This window comes from Anolis sagrei, chromosome 3 (assembly GCF_037176765.1).
Source record: "Anolis sagrei isolate rAnoSag1 chromosome 3, rAnoSag1.mat, whole genome shotgun sequence".
NCBI classification, from domain to species: Eukaryota; Metazoa; Chordata; class Lepidosauria; order Squamata; family Dactyloidae; genus Anolis; species Anolis sagrei.
Genome location: NC_090023.1, coordinates 245326739 through 245339452, shown reverse-complemented (window position 1 = coordinate 245339452; position 12714 = coordinate 245326739). Strand labels below are relative to the sequence as shown.

General features: G+C 48.0%; 1 protein-coding gene across 2 annotated transcripts in view; it reads left to right on the top strand.

Annotated features, from left to right (window-relative positions):
* Positions 1-7297: 7297 nt before the first annotated feature.
* SHOX2 (SHOX homeobox 2) overlaps positions 7298-12714 on the top strand; it is a 33955-nt gene continuing 28538 nt past the window's right edge. Inside the window, exon 1 of one of the 2 annotated variants that reach the window (XM_067466014.1) lies at positions 7298-8047. In XM_067466014.1, the coding sequence (XP_067322115.1) occupies positions 7741-8047 (307 nt within the window). In that variant the 5' untranslated portion in view covers positions 7298-7740. The remainder of the gene's footprint in view (positions 8048-12714) is intronic. The other variant, XM_060767632.2, reaches the window with a different exon arrangement.

Here is a 12714-nt window from a genome sequence, read left to right as displayed (position 1 = left end):
GCAGGCATCCTCAGAAGTTGTGAGGTCTGTTGGAAACTAGGAAAGTGGGGTTTATATATCTGTGAAATAATGTCCAGGGTGGGAGAAAATAACTCTTGTGTATTTGAGATAGGTGTGAATGCAGCAATTGGCCGCATTTAATGGCCTTGCAATTTCAAGGTCTGGCTTCTTATTGCCTGAGGAATGGCAAACATTCAATGCCAGTGGGTTGTTGTAAGTTTTTTTAGGCTGTATGTCCATGTTCCAGAAGCATTCTCTCCTGACGTTTCGCCTGCATCTATGGCAGACATCCTCAGAGGTTGTGAGGTCACAACCTCACCCCCCAACCTCTGAGGATGCCTGCTATAGATGCAGGTGAAACGTCAGGAGGGAATGCTTCTAGAATATGGCCATATAGCCCGCAAAACATACAGCAACCCGGTGATTCCGGCCATGAAAGCCTTCGACAATCCATTACACATAATTCGCGGTTTCGTGTATATCAAGGGGTGCGTGCAGGGAAATCGTCTCAGGACGTTATACAACTTCGCTGAACCATCATGCAATTTTAAGCTGCGACTGAGACGCAGTTTCGGGAAGACAATTGGCCTCGGGATACGTCCACGTCCCTCCCTCCCTTCCTCCCTCCTAAATGCACCGCTTGAAGAGTTCAATTGAATTCAACGGGGCTTGCTTTGAAGTCCTGCCTTTAGGTGTTGGGTCTGTGTTGAGGCTCATCTGCTTTTAACCTGGAGAGAGAAAGATGGAGAGGAGAGGCATATCCTCCTCGATACACAACCAGATAGTTTTCCTCACTCTGCGGCTTCCCTTCAGTCTCACACTTTGAATGCTTTCACTCATTTCGATTTAATATTTCAGAACTAATCAATATAAACATATTGATGGGTTGATAATAAAATAGTCTGTTATTTCCCAACTATTTTTAATATATTGTCGAAGGCTTTCATGGCCGGAATCACTGGATTGCTGTGAGTTTTCTGAGCCATGTTCTAGAAGCATTCTCTCCTGACGTTTCGCCCACATCTATGGCAGGTATCCTCAGAGGTTGTGAGGCCTATTGGAAACTAAGCAAAGGGAGGGTCGCTCTAAGTTTTTCGGGCTATCTGGCCACGCTCCTGAAGCATTCTCTCCTGACGTTTCGCCCACATCTATGGCAGGTCTCCTCAGAGGTTGTGAAGTCTATTGGAAAATAAGCAAGGGAGGGTTGCTGTAAGTTTTTCGGGCTATCTGACCACGCTCCAGAAGCATTATCTCCTGACCTTTCGCCCACATCTATGGCAGGCCTCTTCAGAGGTTGTGACATCTATTAGAAACTAAGCAAAGGGAGGTTTATATATCTGTGGAAGGTCCAGGGTGGGAGAAAGAACTCTTGTCTATTGGAGGAAAGTGTGAAAGTTGCAATTGGCCACCTTGATTAGAACTGAATGGCCTTTCAGCTTCAAAGCCTGGCTGCGTCCTGCCTGGGGAAAGGTTTTAGCCTGTTGGGAGTTTTTAGCTGGCCTTGGATGTTTCATGTTCTGGAATTCCAGAAGCATTCTCTCCTGACGTTTCGACCACATCTATGGCAGAGTTTGTGAGGTCTGTTGGAAACTATGGGCCCTTCCACACAGCCCTATATTCCAGAATATCAAGGCAGAAAATCCCACAATATCTGCTTTGAACTGGGTTATCTGAGGGCCCTTCCACACAGCCCTATATCCTAGAATATCAAGACAGAAAATCCCACAATATCTGCTTTGAACTGGGCTATCTGAGGGCCCTTCCACACAGCCCTATATCCCAGAATATCAAGACAGAAAATCCCACAATATCTGCTTTGAACTGGGCTATCTGAGGGCCCTTCCACACAGCCCTATATCCCAGAATATCAAAGCAGAAAATCCCACAATATCTGCTTTGAACTGGATTATCTGAGGGTCCTTCCACACAGCCCTATATCCCAGGATATCAAGGCAAAAAAATCCGCATTATCTGAATATGGACTCGCATAACTCAGTTCAAAGCAGATATTGTGGGATTTTCTGCCTTGATATTCTGGGATATAGGGCTGTGTGGAAGGGCCCTCAGATAACACAGTTCAAAGCAGATATTGTGGGATTCTCTGCTTTGATATTCTAGGATATAGGGCTGTGTGGAAGGGCCCTGAGTCCATACTCAAATACTATGGTACTTTCTGCCCTGATATTCTGGCATATAGGGCTGTGTGGAAGGGCTCCAGGCAAGGGAGGTTGATATATCTGTGGAAGGATGTCCAGGGTGGGAGAAAGAACTCTTTGTCTGTGGGAGGCAAGTCTGAATGTTGCAATTGGCCACCTTGATTAGCACCGAATGGCCTTGCAGCTTCAAGACCTGGCTGATTCCTGCCTAGAGGAATCCTTTGTTTTTAACTTTTGCTTCTTATTTTTGACACTAGTTTCACTTTCTCTTTTTTTGGAGGAGGGTTTTCTGTTAGCAGGACACAAACCATGGGGGGGGGGGCATTCAAAGCGCAAATTCTGCCGCCTCCTCGGGATATAATGAGGTTAAACGAAGCGGAAAGGACAGGCAAATGGCTAAAGACCAGTCCCAGCCGAGTCCCGGCCGCATTCCCTCTCGTGCCGCCGTTTGGCAGGTGGCAAAAGGGTGGCTTCTCTCCTGAGCCTCCTTCGGTTCCCCCACTTCTTTCCTCCCCTTTAACTAGGCTTCGGGTTACACAGTCAGTCACCCGAGGCGTCCTCGCTTACAGAGTCAAAGCCATTGAGTTCTTTGGACTGTCCAATGTCCAATGCGGGGGATTGTGCATCCCTGCCCCAAAAGCCCTGCCATCCACAGATTTGATTGACACCGCTTCCTCTTCGTGCCAGAAAGGAGGACTCCGGGGAAAAACCCAATGGCAGATTTGCCCACGCTCCCCTCCACCCGAGACTCATCTCTCTGCCAAAACGCCTCCCCCTCCTCCCCCGAGCCTTGGGCCTCCACGTGCCACTCAGGGCCGGCTACGGGACTCTTCTCGCCCTCGCCACGCGCAGCGCGCACGGAAACCCGGATCTGGGCACCTTTCCACGCAAAACCCGGGAAGAGAAACACACCCCGTCAAGGGAAATAAAGCTCCTTCCACACAGCTAAATAAAATCCCACATTATCCGCTTTGAATTTGGGATATATGGCAATGTGGGCTCACATAACCCAGTTCAAAGCAGATATTGTGGGATTTTCTGCTGTGTGGAAGGGTCCCAAATCTATGGTTTAAAAGTCTAAAAATGCACTAGAAGAAGACCAGGGCTGGAGGGAAGAAACTAAAGAGAGAAGGAAAACCCTTTTTTCTGTTCGCATGAGAGCCAAAGCAGTGCAGTAAGTGTCGGGCTGATGTTCTGTGGCTGAACCAGGGTTCAAATCCCCGCTCAGGACAGGGAGCCCACTGGGTGGTCTTGGGCAGGTCGCACTCTCTCAGCCTCAGAGGAAACCCCTTCTGAGCAAATCCTGCCAATGAAACGCGGGAAATGGGAACGGCCTGGAGGCACACAAGGACAACAAATAAAATAGAGATCACCTATCTATCTATGTCTGTCTATATTTGTGTGTTCCATAGACCTATTGATCTATAGGGAACCGTGTGTAATAAATGTGTGTGAGTGTGTAGAGTGTGTGTGTGTGTGTGTATAGAGAGAGAGCATATGTATGTGCGTATATATAGAGAGAGAGTATATGTGTGTATGTGTATATATATAGAGAGAGAGTATGTGTATATGTCTATATATAGAGAGAGAGTATGTGTGTATGTGTATATATATATAGAGAGAGAGAGTATATGTGTGTGTGTATATATAGAGAGAATGTGTATATGTATATAGAGTGTATATGTGTATATGTGTGTGTATGTGTATATATAGAGAGAGAGTATGTGTATATATATAGAGTGTGTATGTGTATATATATATATAATATGTGTATATATATAGTATATGTGTATATATATAGAGAGAGAGAATATATGTAAGTGCATATATAGAGTATATATATATGTGTGTGTGTATATATAGAGAGAGAAAGAGAGCGAGAGAGAGAGAGAGAGAGAGAATGTGTATATGTGTATATATAGAGTATGTGTGTATAGAGTATATGTGTTTATGTGTATATATATATATATATATACACATACAGAGAGAGAGTATGTGTATATATGTATATATAGAGTATATGTGTGTATGTATATATATATATATATAGAGAGAGAGAGAGAGAGTATATGTGTGTCTGTCTGTATCTATATAAATAAAAATGTAATGTTTGTTTGTGGGATTAACATAACTCAAAAACCACTGGGCGAATTGACACCAAATTTGGACACAATACACCTATCAGGCCAACGAGTGGCCATCACTCATAAAAACACTGAAAAACACAGCGGAAGAGACTTAAAAAGCATAATAATAATAATAATAATGAATGCATTACAACGCATGCGCAAAACCACACACACATATACACAGACTTGGCCAGAGCAACCAGTGACAGGGGATGGCTAGCAGGCCTGTAGCGAGGGGGTGGTTTTAGGGGTTCAAACCCCCCCCCCGAAATGTTTCAGATTTTTTAAAAAAACCTGGTTTACTCATGAATTTTAACTGGTTAACTAAATCCCCATGCTAAGTCTATGAGATGCCAAAAATTAAGAGTCCCTCCAGAACCCTAAGCACTATCTCAAGCAAATATTGACAAGTTATTCACACTGTCATTACTTGCAGCAATAGCCAATGTAGCTAAGCAACCAAGTTGGGTCTGTGTGTGTTGAATGCTCTCATTAAGGAGGCCAGACTTGGTGGAGGTGGTTGACAGGGGCGGAGCTGCAGGCTATTGAAGGTTGCTCTGCCCCCTGCTGTGCTATTTGCTTCAGCGTGAGCTAGGAGACAGGTTTCAAACCCACCCACCCACCCCCCGAAATTTTCAACCCTCCCCGAAATTTTCAATCCCCCCCCCCCCCCCGCCGAAATTGTCAACCCTCCCCGAATTTTTTTTCTGGCTACGGCCCTGATGGCTAGTATATATATCTAGAGAGAGAGAGAGAGAGAGAGAGAGAACAGCCACACGTTTCTTCTTTCTTTCTATATACATGGGAACAAACGCGATGTAGTATATAGATTTTTAAAATATATGTGGGTTCTATTCATCTTTTTTTACATGGAACCGCGCCTGTTTGTGTGCACACATGTATAGGCATGAGAAACACTTGCATGGTGTAGTGCTAAGACTCTGTAGATACCAGGGTTCAAATCTACCTAGATGTAGATGAGGCCTGGGCAAACTTCGGCCCTCCAGGTGTCTTTGACTCCAACTCCCACGATTCCTAACAGCCTCGGGCCCTTTCCTTTTCCCTTCCACACAGCCCTATATTCCAGAATATTAAGGCAGATAACCCCACAATATCTGCTTTGAGCTGGGTTATCTGAGTCCATGCGCGGATAATGTGGGATTTTTTGCCTTGATATCCTGGGATATAGGGCTGCGTGGTGGAAGGGCCCTCAAATGCTTAAGCAGAAGAGCCCAGGGAGCATCTTTCCTCCTCATTTAAGCGGCTGAGGGGGGAAAGGAAGGGGACGGAGGCTGTTAGGAATCGTGAAAGTTGAAGTCCCAAAACACCTGGAGGGACGGCCCAAGTTTGCCCATGCCTGATGTAGATGTAGGATTATATATATTCCGACTATATATAATCTCCTAAAGGATGAGAAGGTCTATTTCTAAGGGCTGAGAAGGTCTATTCCTAAGGAGTGGGAAAGTGCGACCCTCTGAATCCTGTGGCGCCGCTTGCCTTCCAAGGCTCTGCGGTTTCAGCCTTGGCCCGGTGGCTGCCTCTCCAAAAGCGCTCAACTGTTGTTGTCCAACTGATTCTCTGCCTTGGTAGGAAAGGCCCACCGGGTCCGGGCGAGGGGTCAAGGCCCTGCCCTCCGCCCCCTCCCGCCCTCCCACTGCCGCCGAAGCATGCCCTCCCCTCCACCACCCTCCCTTCCTCCTCCCCCTCCCAGTGCAGTGTTTAACTAACTAACTCCGGACCTTCGCGCAAGACCCACGCCTAATTAAATTAATTAGGGATCCTTGTCAATCCTGGATTAATGGCCGAGAGAGAGCGCGAGTGAAAGAGAGAAAACCCCGGCCGCTGGATCAGAAAAAGGAGGGGGTGGGCTGAAGGGAGATGGATGCCTCCCACCTCTCTCTCTTTCCTCCTCTCTCTCGGACCCCTCCTCCCTCCCCCTCTCTCTCTTTTCCCCCCATTCTCTCTCTCTCTCTCTCTCTCTCTCTCCTCAGTTTGGCTCCTCTCTCATTCTCCTTCTCCCCCTCTTTTCCTCTCCCTCCCTCTTCCCCCCCTCTCTCTCGGACCCCTCCCCCCTCCCTCCCCCCTCTCTCTTCTTCCCCCTTTCTCTCTCTATCTCCTCAGTTTGGCTTCTCTCTCCTTCTCCCTCCCCCCTCTCTTCCTCTCCCTCCCTCTCTTTCTCTCTCTCTTCTTCCCCCTTTCTCTCTCTCTCTCTCTCCAAAGTTTGGCTTCTCTCTCATTCTCCCTCCCCCATCTCTTTCTCTCCCTCCCTCCCTCTCTCTTCTTCCCCCTTTCACTCTCTCGCTTTCCTCAGTTTGGCTCCTCTCTCATTCTCCCTCTCCCCCTCTTTTCCTCTCCCTCCCTCTCCGCCTCTTTTCCTCTCCCTCCCTCTCCCTCTCTCTCTTGGACCCCTCCTCCCTCCCTCCCTCTCTCTTCTTCCCCCTTTCTCTCTCTCCCTCCTCAGTTTGGCTCCTCTCTCATTCTCCCTCCCTCCCTCCCTCCTTCCCTCTTCTTCCCCCTTTCACTCTCTCTCCCTCCTCAGTTTGGCTCCTCTCTCATTCTCCCTCCCTCCCTCCCTCTTCTTCCCCCTTTCACTCTCTCTCCCTCCTCAGTTTGGCTCCTCTCTCATTCTCCCTCTCCCCCTCTTTTCCTCTCCCACCCTCTCCCCTTCTCTCTTGGACCCCTCCCCCCCCTCTCTTCTTCCCCCTTTCTCTCTCTCCCTCCTCAGTTTGGCTCCTCTCTCATTCTCCCTCCCCCTCTCTTCCTCTCCCTCCCTCTTTTTCACTCTCTCTCTCGGACCCCTCAATTCTCCCTCTTGCTTGCTTCCTCCCTCCCTCTCTTCTTCCCCTTTCCCCCCTCTCTCTCTCTCTCTGACCCCTCCTCCCTCCCTCTCTCTTCTTCCTTCCTTCTTTCCTCTCTCCCTCTCCCTCTCTAGCGCTCCCTCTCTCTTCTCTCTCTCTCTCCCTCCCCCCCTTTTCTCTTCCTCGAGGCGGCCGGACTGCGCCGGGTCTCCTTCCTCCTCCTCCTCCTCTCCTTCCTCCTCCTCCTCCTCCTCCTCCTTCCTCCTTTCCCAAAAAGGGGAGTTCATTTGCTCCGGAGGAAGGGGCCGGCTTTGCAAAGTATAAATAGGGGGCCACTTCAAGAGCCGGCGCCGGATCCGCTCTGAACTCTGCGCGGGGAGGACGGGGCGCGAGTGGGGCGGCGGCGGGAGAGAGAGCGAGAGAGAGAGCGCGCAAGCCTCCTCTACATCCTCCTCCTCCTCCTCTTCCTTTTCCCTCCCTCGCTCCCTCCCTCCTCCCCTTTCCCTCCCTCCCCTCCTTCTTCTTCCTCTTCTTCTTCTTCTTCTTCCTCTCCCCCCCCCCCCGCTTGATGTGGTGCTTCTCGGGGCCCTGGGAGCCGGCAGAGGAGGCGCGCGCGGAAGGGAGGGAGCGCCCAGCCCTTCCGCTCCAGCGCCGGCGATGGAAGAACTGACCGCTTTTGTTTCCAAGTCGTTTGATCAGAAAGTGAAGGAGAAGAAGGAGCTGATCACTTACCGGGAGGTGCTGGAGAGCGGGCCCGTCCGAGGAGGAGGAGGAGGAGCAGCCAAGGAGGCCGGAGGAGCAGGAGCAGGAGGAGAGCCCGGCCGAGGAGAGGACAGCACCGCCAGCAGCCCCAGCGCCGCCCGACTGGCAGGAGGAGGAGGAGGAGGAGGGCGCTCCCCTGAGCTGGAGATGGGCGCCGTCGACCGGGGCAGGGACGCCGCAGGGACCCCCAAACTCAGCGAAGGTACCCACCAAAGAGCAGGAGAGGGATGGGGTTGCAAAGGGGAGGCACCTAAGGTTGCTGCTTCCGCATGCACAGCCCCTAGCTGGGTCTAGGCTGCCATCTCATGCAGTTTGAACTTCATTCTATGGTCAGTGTAGACCCATACGATGCTTCGCATCATATGGGTCTACACTGACCATAGAATGAAGTTCAAACTGCATGAGATGGCAGCCTAGACCCAGCCCCAGCCGTGAGGAATGAACCCAGAATAAGCCACGCCATTGAGATTGTGCTTTTGCCCCTCTGAGTCCAGCCAAAGAAGAGCAGGAAAAAGCCACTTTCCCCCTTTCCGCCAAGATCTTTCTCTTGGGCGTCGTTTGGGGACAGACTTCTTCGCCCCTCTTGCTCCTAGCAGTTAAAAGCCACACGGTATCGATCCGAGAGTGTAGAACCCGATTTCTCCATCGACACTGACCGGGCAACAAACTCTTCCAAAAGCTGTGAGTTTTCCGAGCTGTATGGCCATGTTCCGGAAGCATTTCGCCTGCACAGATATATAAACTTCCCTTTGCTTAGTTTTCAATAGACCTCACAACCTCTGCAGTAAATGTGGGCGAAGGGTCAGGAGAGAATGCTTCTGGGACATGACCAGACATCCCGGGAAACTCACAGCAATCCGGAAGCATTCCCTCCAACGTTTCTCCTGCACAGATACACAAACCAATAGACCTCACAACCTCTGCAATAAATGTGGGCGAAAGGTCAGGAGAGAATGCTTCTGGGACATGACCAGACATCCCGGGAAACTCACAGCAATCTGGAAGCATTCCCTCTAATACACAAACCTTCTCCTTGCTTAGTTTCCAATAGACCTCACAACCTCGGAGGATGGCTGCCATAGATGTGGGCGAAGAGTCAGGAGAGAATGCTTCTGGAGCATGGCAATACAGCCCGGAAAACTCACAGCAACCCAGTGATTCCGGCCATGAACACATTTAAAAATAGTAGGGAAATAACTTACTATTTTATTATAAATCAATCAATATGTTTATATTGATTAATTCTGAAATATTAAATCGAATTTTTTTAAAAAACGAGTAGGGAAATAACAAACTGGGTTGTTGTAATTTTTCCCGGACTCCAGAAGCATTCTCTCCTGACCTTTCGCCTGCATCTATGGCAGGCATCATCAGAGGTTGTGAGGTCTGTTGGAAACTAGACAACATTCCACAGATATATAAACCCCACTTGCCTAGTTTCCACAACCTCTGAGGGTGCCTGCCATAGATGTGGACGAAGTGGCAGGAGAAAATGCTTCTGCAGCATAGCCTTATAGCCCGGAAAACTCACAACAACCCAGTCTGTTATTTCCCTACTCGTTTTTTTTAATGTGTTGGGGTTTTCATGGCAGGAATCACTGAGTTGCTGTAAGTTTTCCCGTGCTGTATGACCATGTTCCAGAAGCATTCCCTCCTGACGCTTCGCCCACATCAATGGCAGGTATCCTCAAAGGTTGCGAGGTCTATTGGAAACTAAGCAAAGGGAGGGTTGCTGTAAATTTTTCGCCCTATCTAACCACGCTCCAGAAGCATTATCTCCTGACGTTTCGCCCACATCTATGGCAGTCATCCTCAGAGGTTGTGAGGTCTATTGATACCTAAGCAAAGGGAAGTTTATATATCTGTGCAGGAGAAATATAGGAGGGGATGCTTCCGGAACACGGCCCGGAAAACTCACAGTAACCCAATTATTCCGGCCATGAAAGCCTTCGACAATACATTCTCCCAAAAGCTCCCCTGAATGCGCATCAGTAGTTTGTGCAGTCAGCCTCAGACTGGTTCCAGAATTTCCTCTGTCATCATCCGTACAAAGAAACCACTTTCTTCAATACCGGTTTGAAAGCTGCATTAAATTGTCAGTGTAGATACTAGATAGGCGCTGAGAATTATTTTCGAGTCCTTTCCCAACATCGAGGAGGAAAAGAAACATTTCCCTCCATGATCAATTCGGGCTCTTATTTTAGGCAGACTTCTCTTGCTTGAAAGGACCCTTCCATACAGCTAAATAAAACCCCACATTATCTGCTTTGAACTGGAATATATGGTAGTGTGGACTCAGATAACCCAGGGCCCTTCCACACAGCCCTAGATCCCAGAATATCAAGGCAGAAAATCCCACATTATCCGAGTGTGTATTCAGATAACCCAGTTTAAAGCAGATGTTGTGGGATTTTCTGCCTTGATATTCTGAGATAAAGGGCTGCATAGAAGGGTTATCTGAGTCCACACTGAGTTCAAAGCAGATAATGTGGGATTTTATTCATCTGTATGGAAGGAAGAGAAGTCTGCCCAGAATAAGAGCCCGAACTGGTCATGGAGGGAAATGTTCCCTAAAGAGGAAGGACTGCAAAACCTCTCCAGACTGTTTTGTCCCGAGGTTTTGCAGCTTAAATCAATGCAAAATAAAATAAAATAAAATCCCAAAATACGGTGGGAATTCGCTGGAGAGGAGGAAAGGTTTCGGAGCCTACCTCTGTCTTAATTTCGATGACTTCTTTCCTCTTTTTTGCAATGACACCGGCGGTAAACAAAACCAAACAGAGCAGGGCTTTCCTATCACTCAAAAGGAAACAAGTCACCTCGAGGTCAAGTAAAATGATGATAATTTGCTTTTGGGAAGCCATTCCTTCCCTTTTACAAGGAGAGAGAGAGGAGGGACCAGAAACAAGGGCGAAAGCAATCCAGAAAGAAATAGAAAAATCAAACCAGGAAGAAATAGGGGAAAAAATCAAACGAGACTGAAACAGAAAAACCAAACGAGAAAGAAACGCGAAATCCAATCAGCTGATCTCTCTTTTCAGTTGACTTCACATTTAGAAAGTAAATTATTATGTTATTCTTCCTTCCCTGGAAGTATCGAATGCGGAAGTTTATTGTAATGTTATTGTATTTTCCTCCGGGTTGTTCTATCAACCTGGACCTTGGAAGCAAGGGCACCAACTCTGTGGAAAAGCAGACAGGAATGGATGAGAGGCGTTAGGGAAATGAAGGTTAAACAATGCTCGAAATCCGGAGGCAGGGTTTTATTTACTTCCAATGTTTGTGCTGAAGGAAGAGAAGAAGAGGGTGAGACGGGAGGCGAGGAAGGGCTGGAAACGCCACCTCCTGTTTGCTTATCCAAAGAGACCGGGGCTTTTGGAGGAGATTTGAATATTTGCCTGAGGTTGTTGTGGGTTTTTCGGGCTAGATGGCCGTGTTCTAGAAGCGTTCTCTCCTGACGTTTCGCCTGCATCTATGGCAAGCACCCCAGAGGTTGTGAGGACCTCACAGCCTCTGAGGATGCTTGCCATAGATGCAGGCGAAACGTCAGGAGAGAATGCTTCTACAACATGGCCATATAGCCCGAAAAATCTACAACAACCCAGTGATGCCAGCCATGAAAGCCTTCGACAATATTTGCCTGAGGTTTTAAAATGCCCAGCGGTCTCATCCCGAAGGGTGTGTAGAGCGGGTTTGTGCCCTTCCACATCCATATAATCCAGAACATCAAGACAGATAATCCACAATATCTGCTTTGAACTGGATTATCCGAGTCCACACTGCCATATAATCCAGTATAAAGGGGCATTTGCCCAAGACATTTGGAAAGTGTCAAGTTAGAGAGTGCCGTTTTCTTCAGATTTTATTTCTGTATTATTCGAGTCCACACTGCCATATAATCCACTTCAATGTGGATTTTATACATCTGTCTGGAGGGGGCCTCACGTTTGGGTGAAAATATCCTGCTCCGGATTGAAAAAACACCCGGAAACGATTTCATAAACAAATCCCGCCTCGGTTTGAAGCGAAACCAGAGTCCAACAGAACAAATAAATTCAGAAAAAACAAACTAATGTGGGGAACCCCATTGGTAGGTGAGGAAACCCCCTCAATCTCCAAGAACCGCGTCACTCCGCTACCTTTGCACCAAGGGTCCTGGGATCCGGAGTGAAAGGAAGGGTGGGTTTGTGTCCATACTGGAATAAGAATAATGGGAAATAATGCGTAATGACAATAAAGGGGAGAGTGTTTTTGTTTTGTTTTGTTTTGTTTTGTTTAGGCAATGCCATATGAACTTCAGGAAGTTGGTCCTTTCTAGTGTGAACTTGAATGGGGAGAGGACAGAAAAGGGGAAGATTTATCGTCGAATGCTTTCATGGCTGGAATCACTGGGTTGTTGTAGGTTTTTTCGGGCTATATGGCCATGTTCTAGAGGCATTCTCTCCTGACGTTTCGCCTACATCTATGGCAAGCATCCTCACTACCTCTGAGGATGCTTGCCATAGATGCAGGCGAAACGTCAGGAGAGAATGACTCTAGAACATGGCCATATAGCCCGAAAAAACCCTACAACAACCCAGGGTGATTAATTGGAAGAGCTTTTTGCAAAACGAATGAATTAGAGTCCAACGCTGTGTAGAACGAATGCAGTTTGACAGCACTTTGAATGCAAGCGAATCAGGGCAGTTCTAGGTTTGGGAAGTCTCTCGCCTTCTTGGTACCTCATCAAACTACAACTTCCATGAGCCATGCTAGTTCAACTGATATCAAAATGTATTCATTTAGAGATGCAGCAAACAGTCGCCCGAGGAGACTTTGGGTGCATCTCTTGATAGAAAAAGGAATCCACTTGAACTGCCGCGGCTCAAT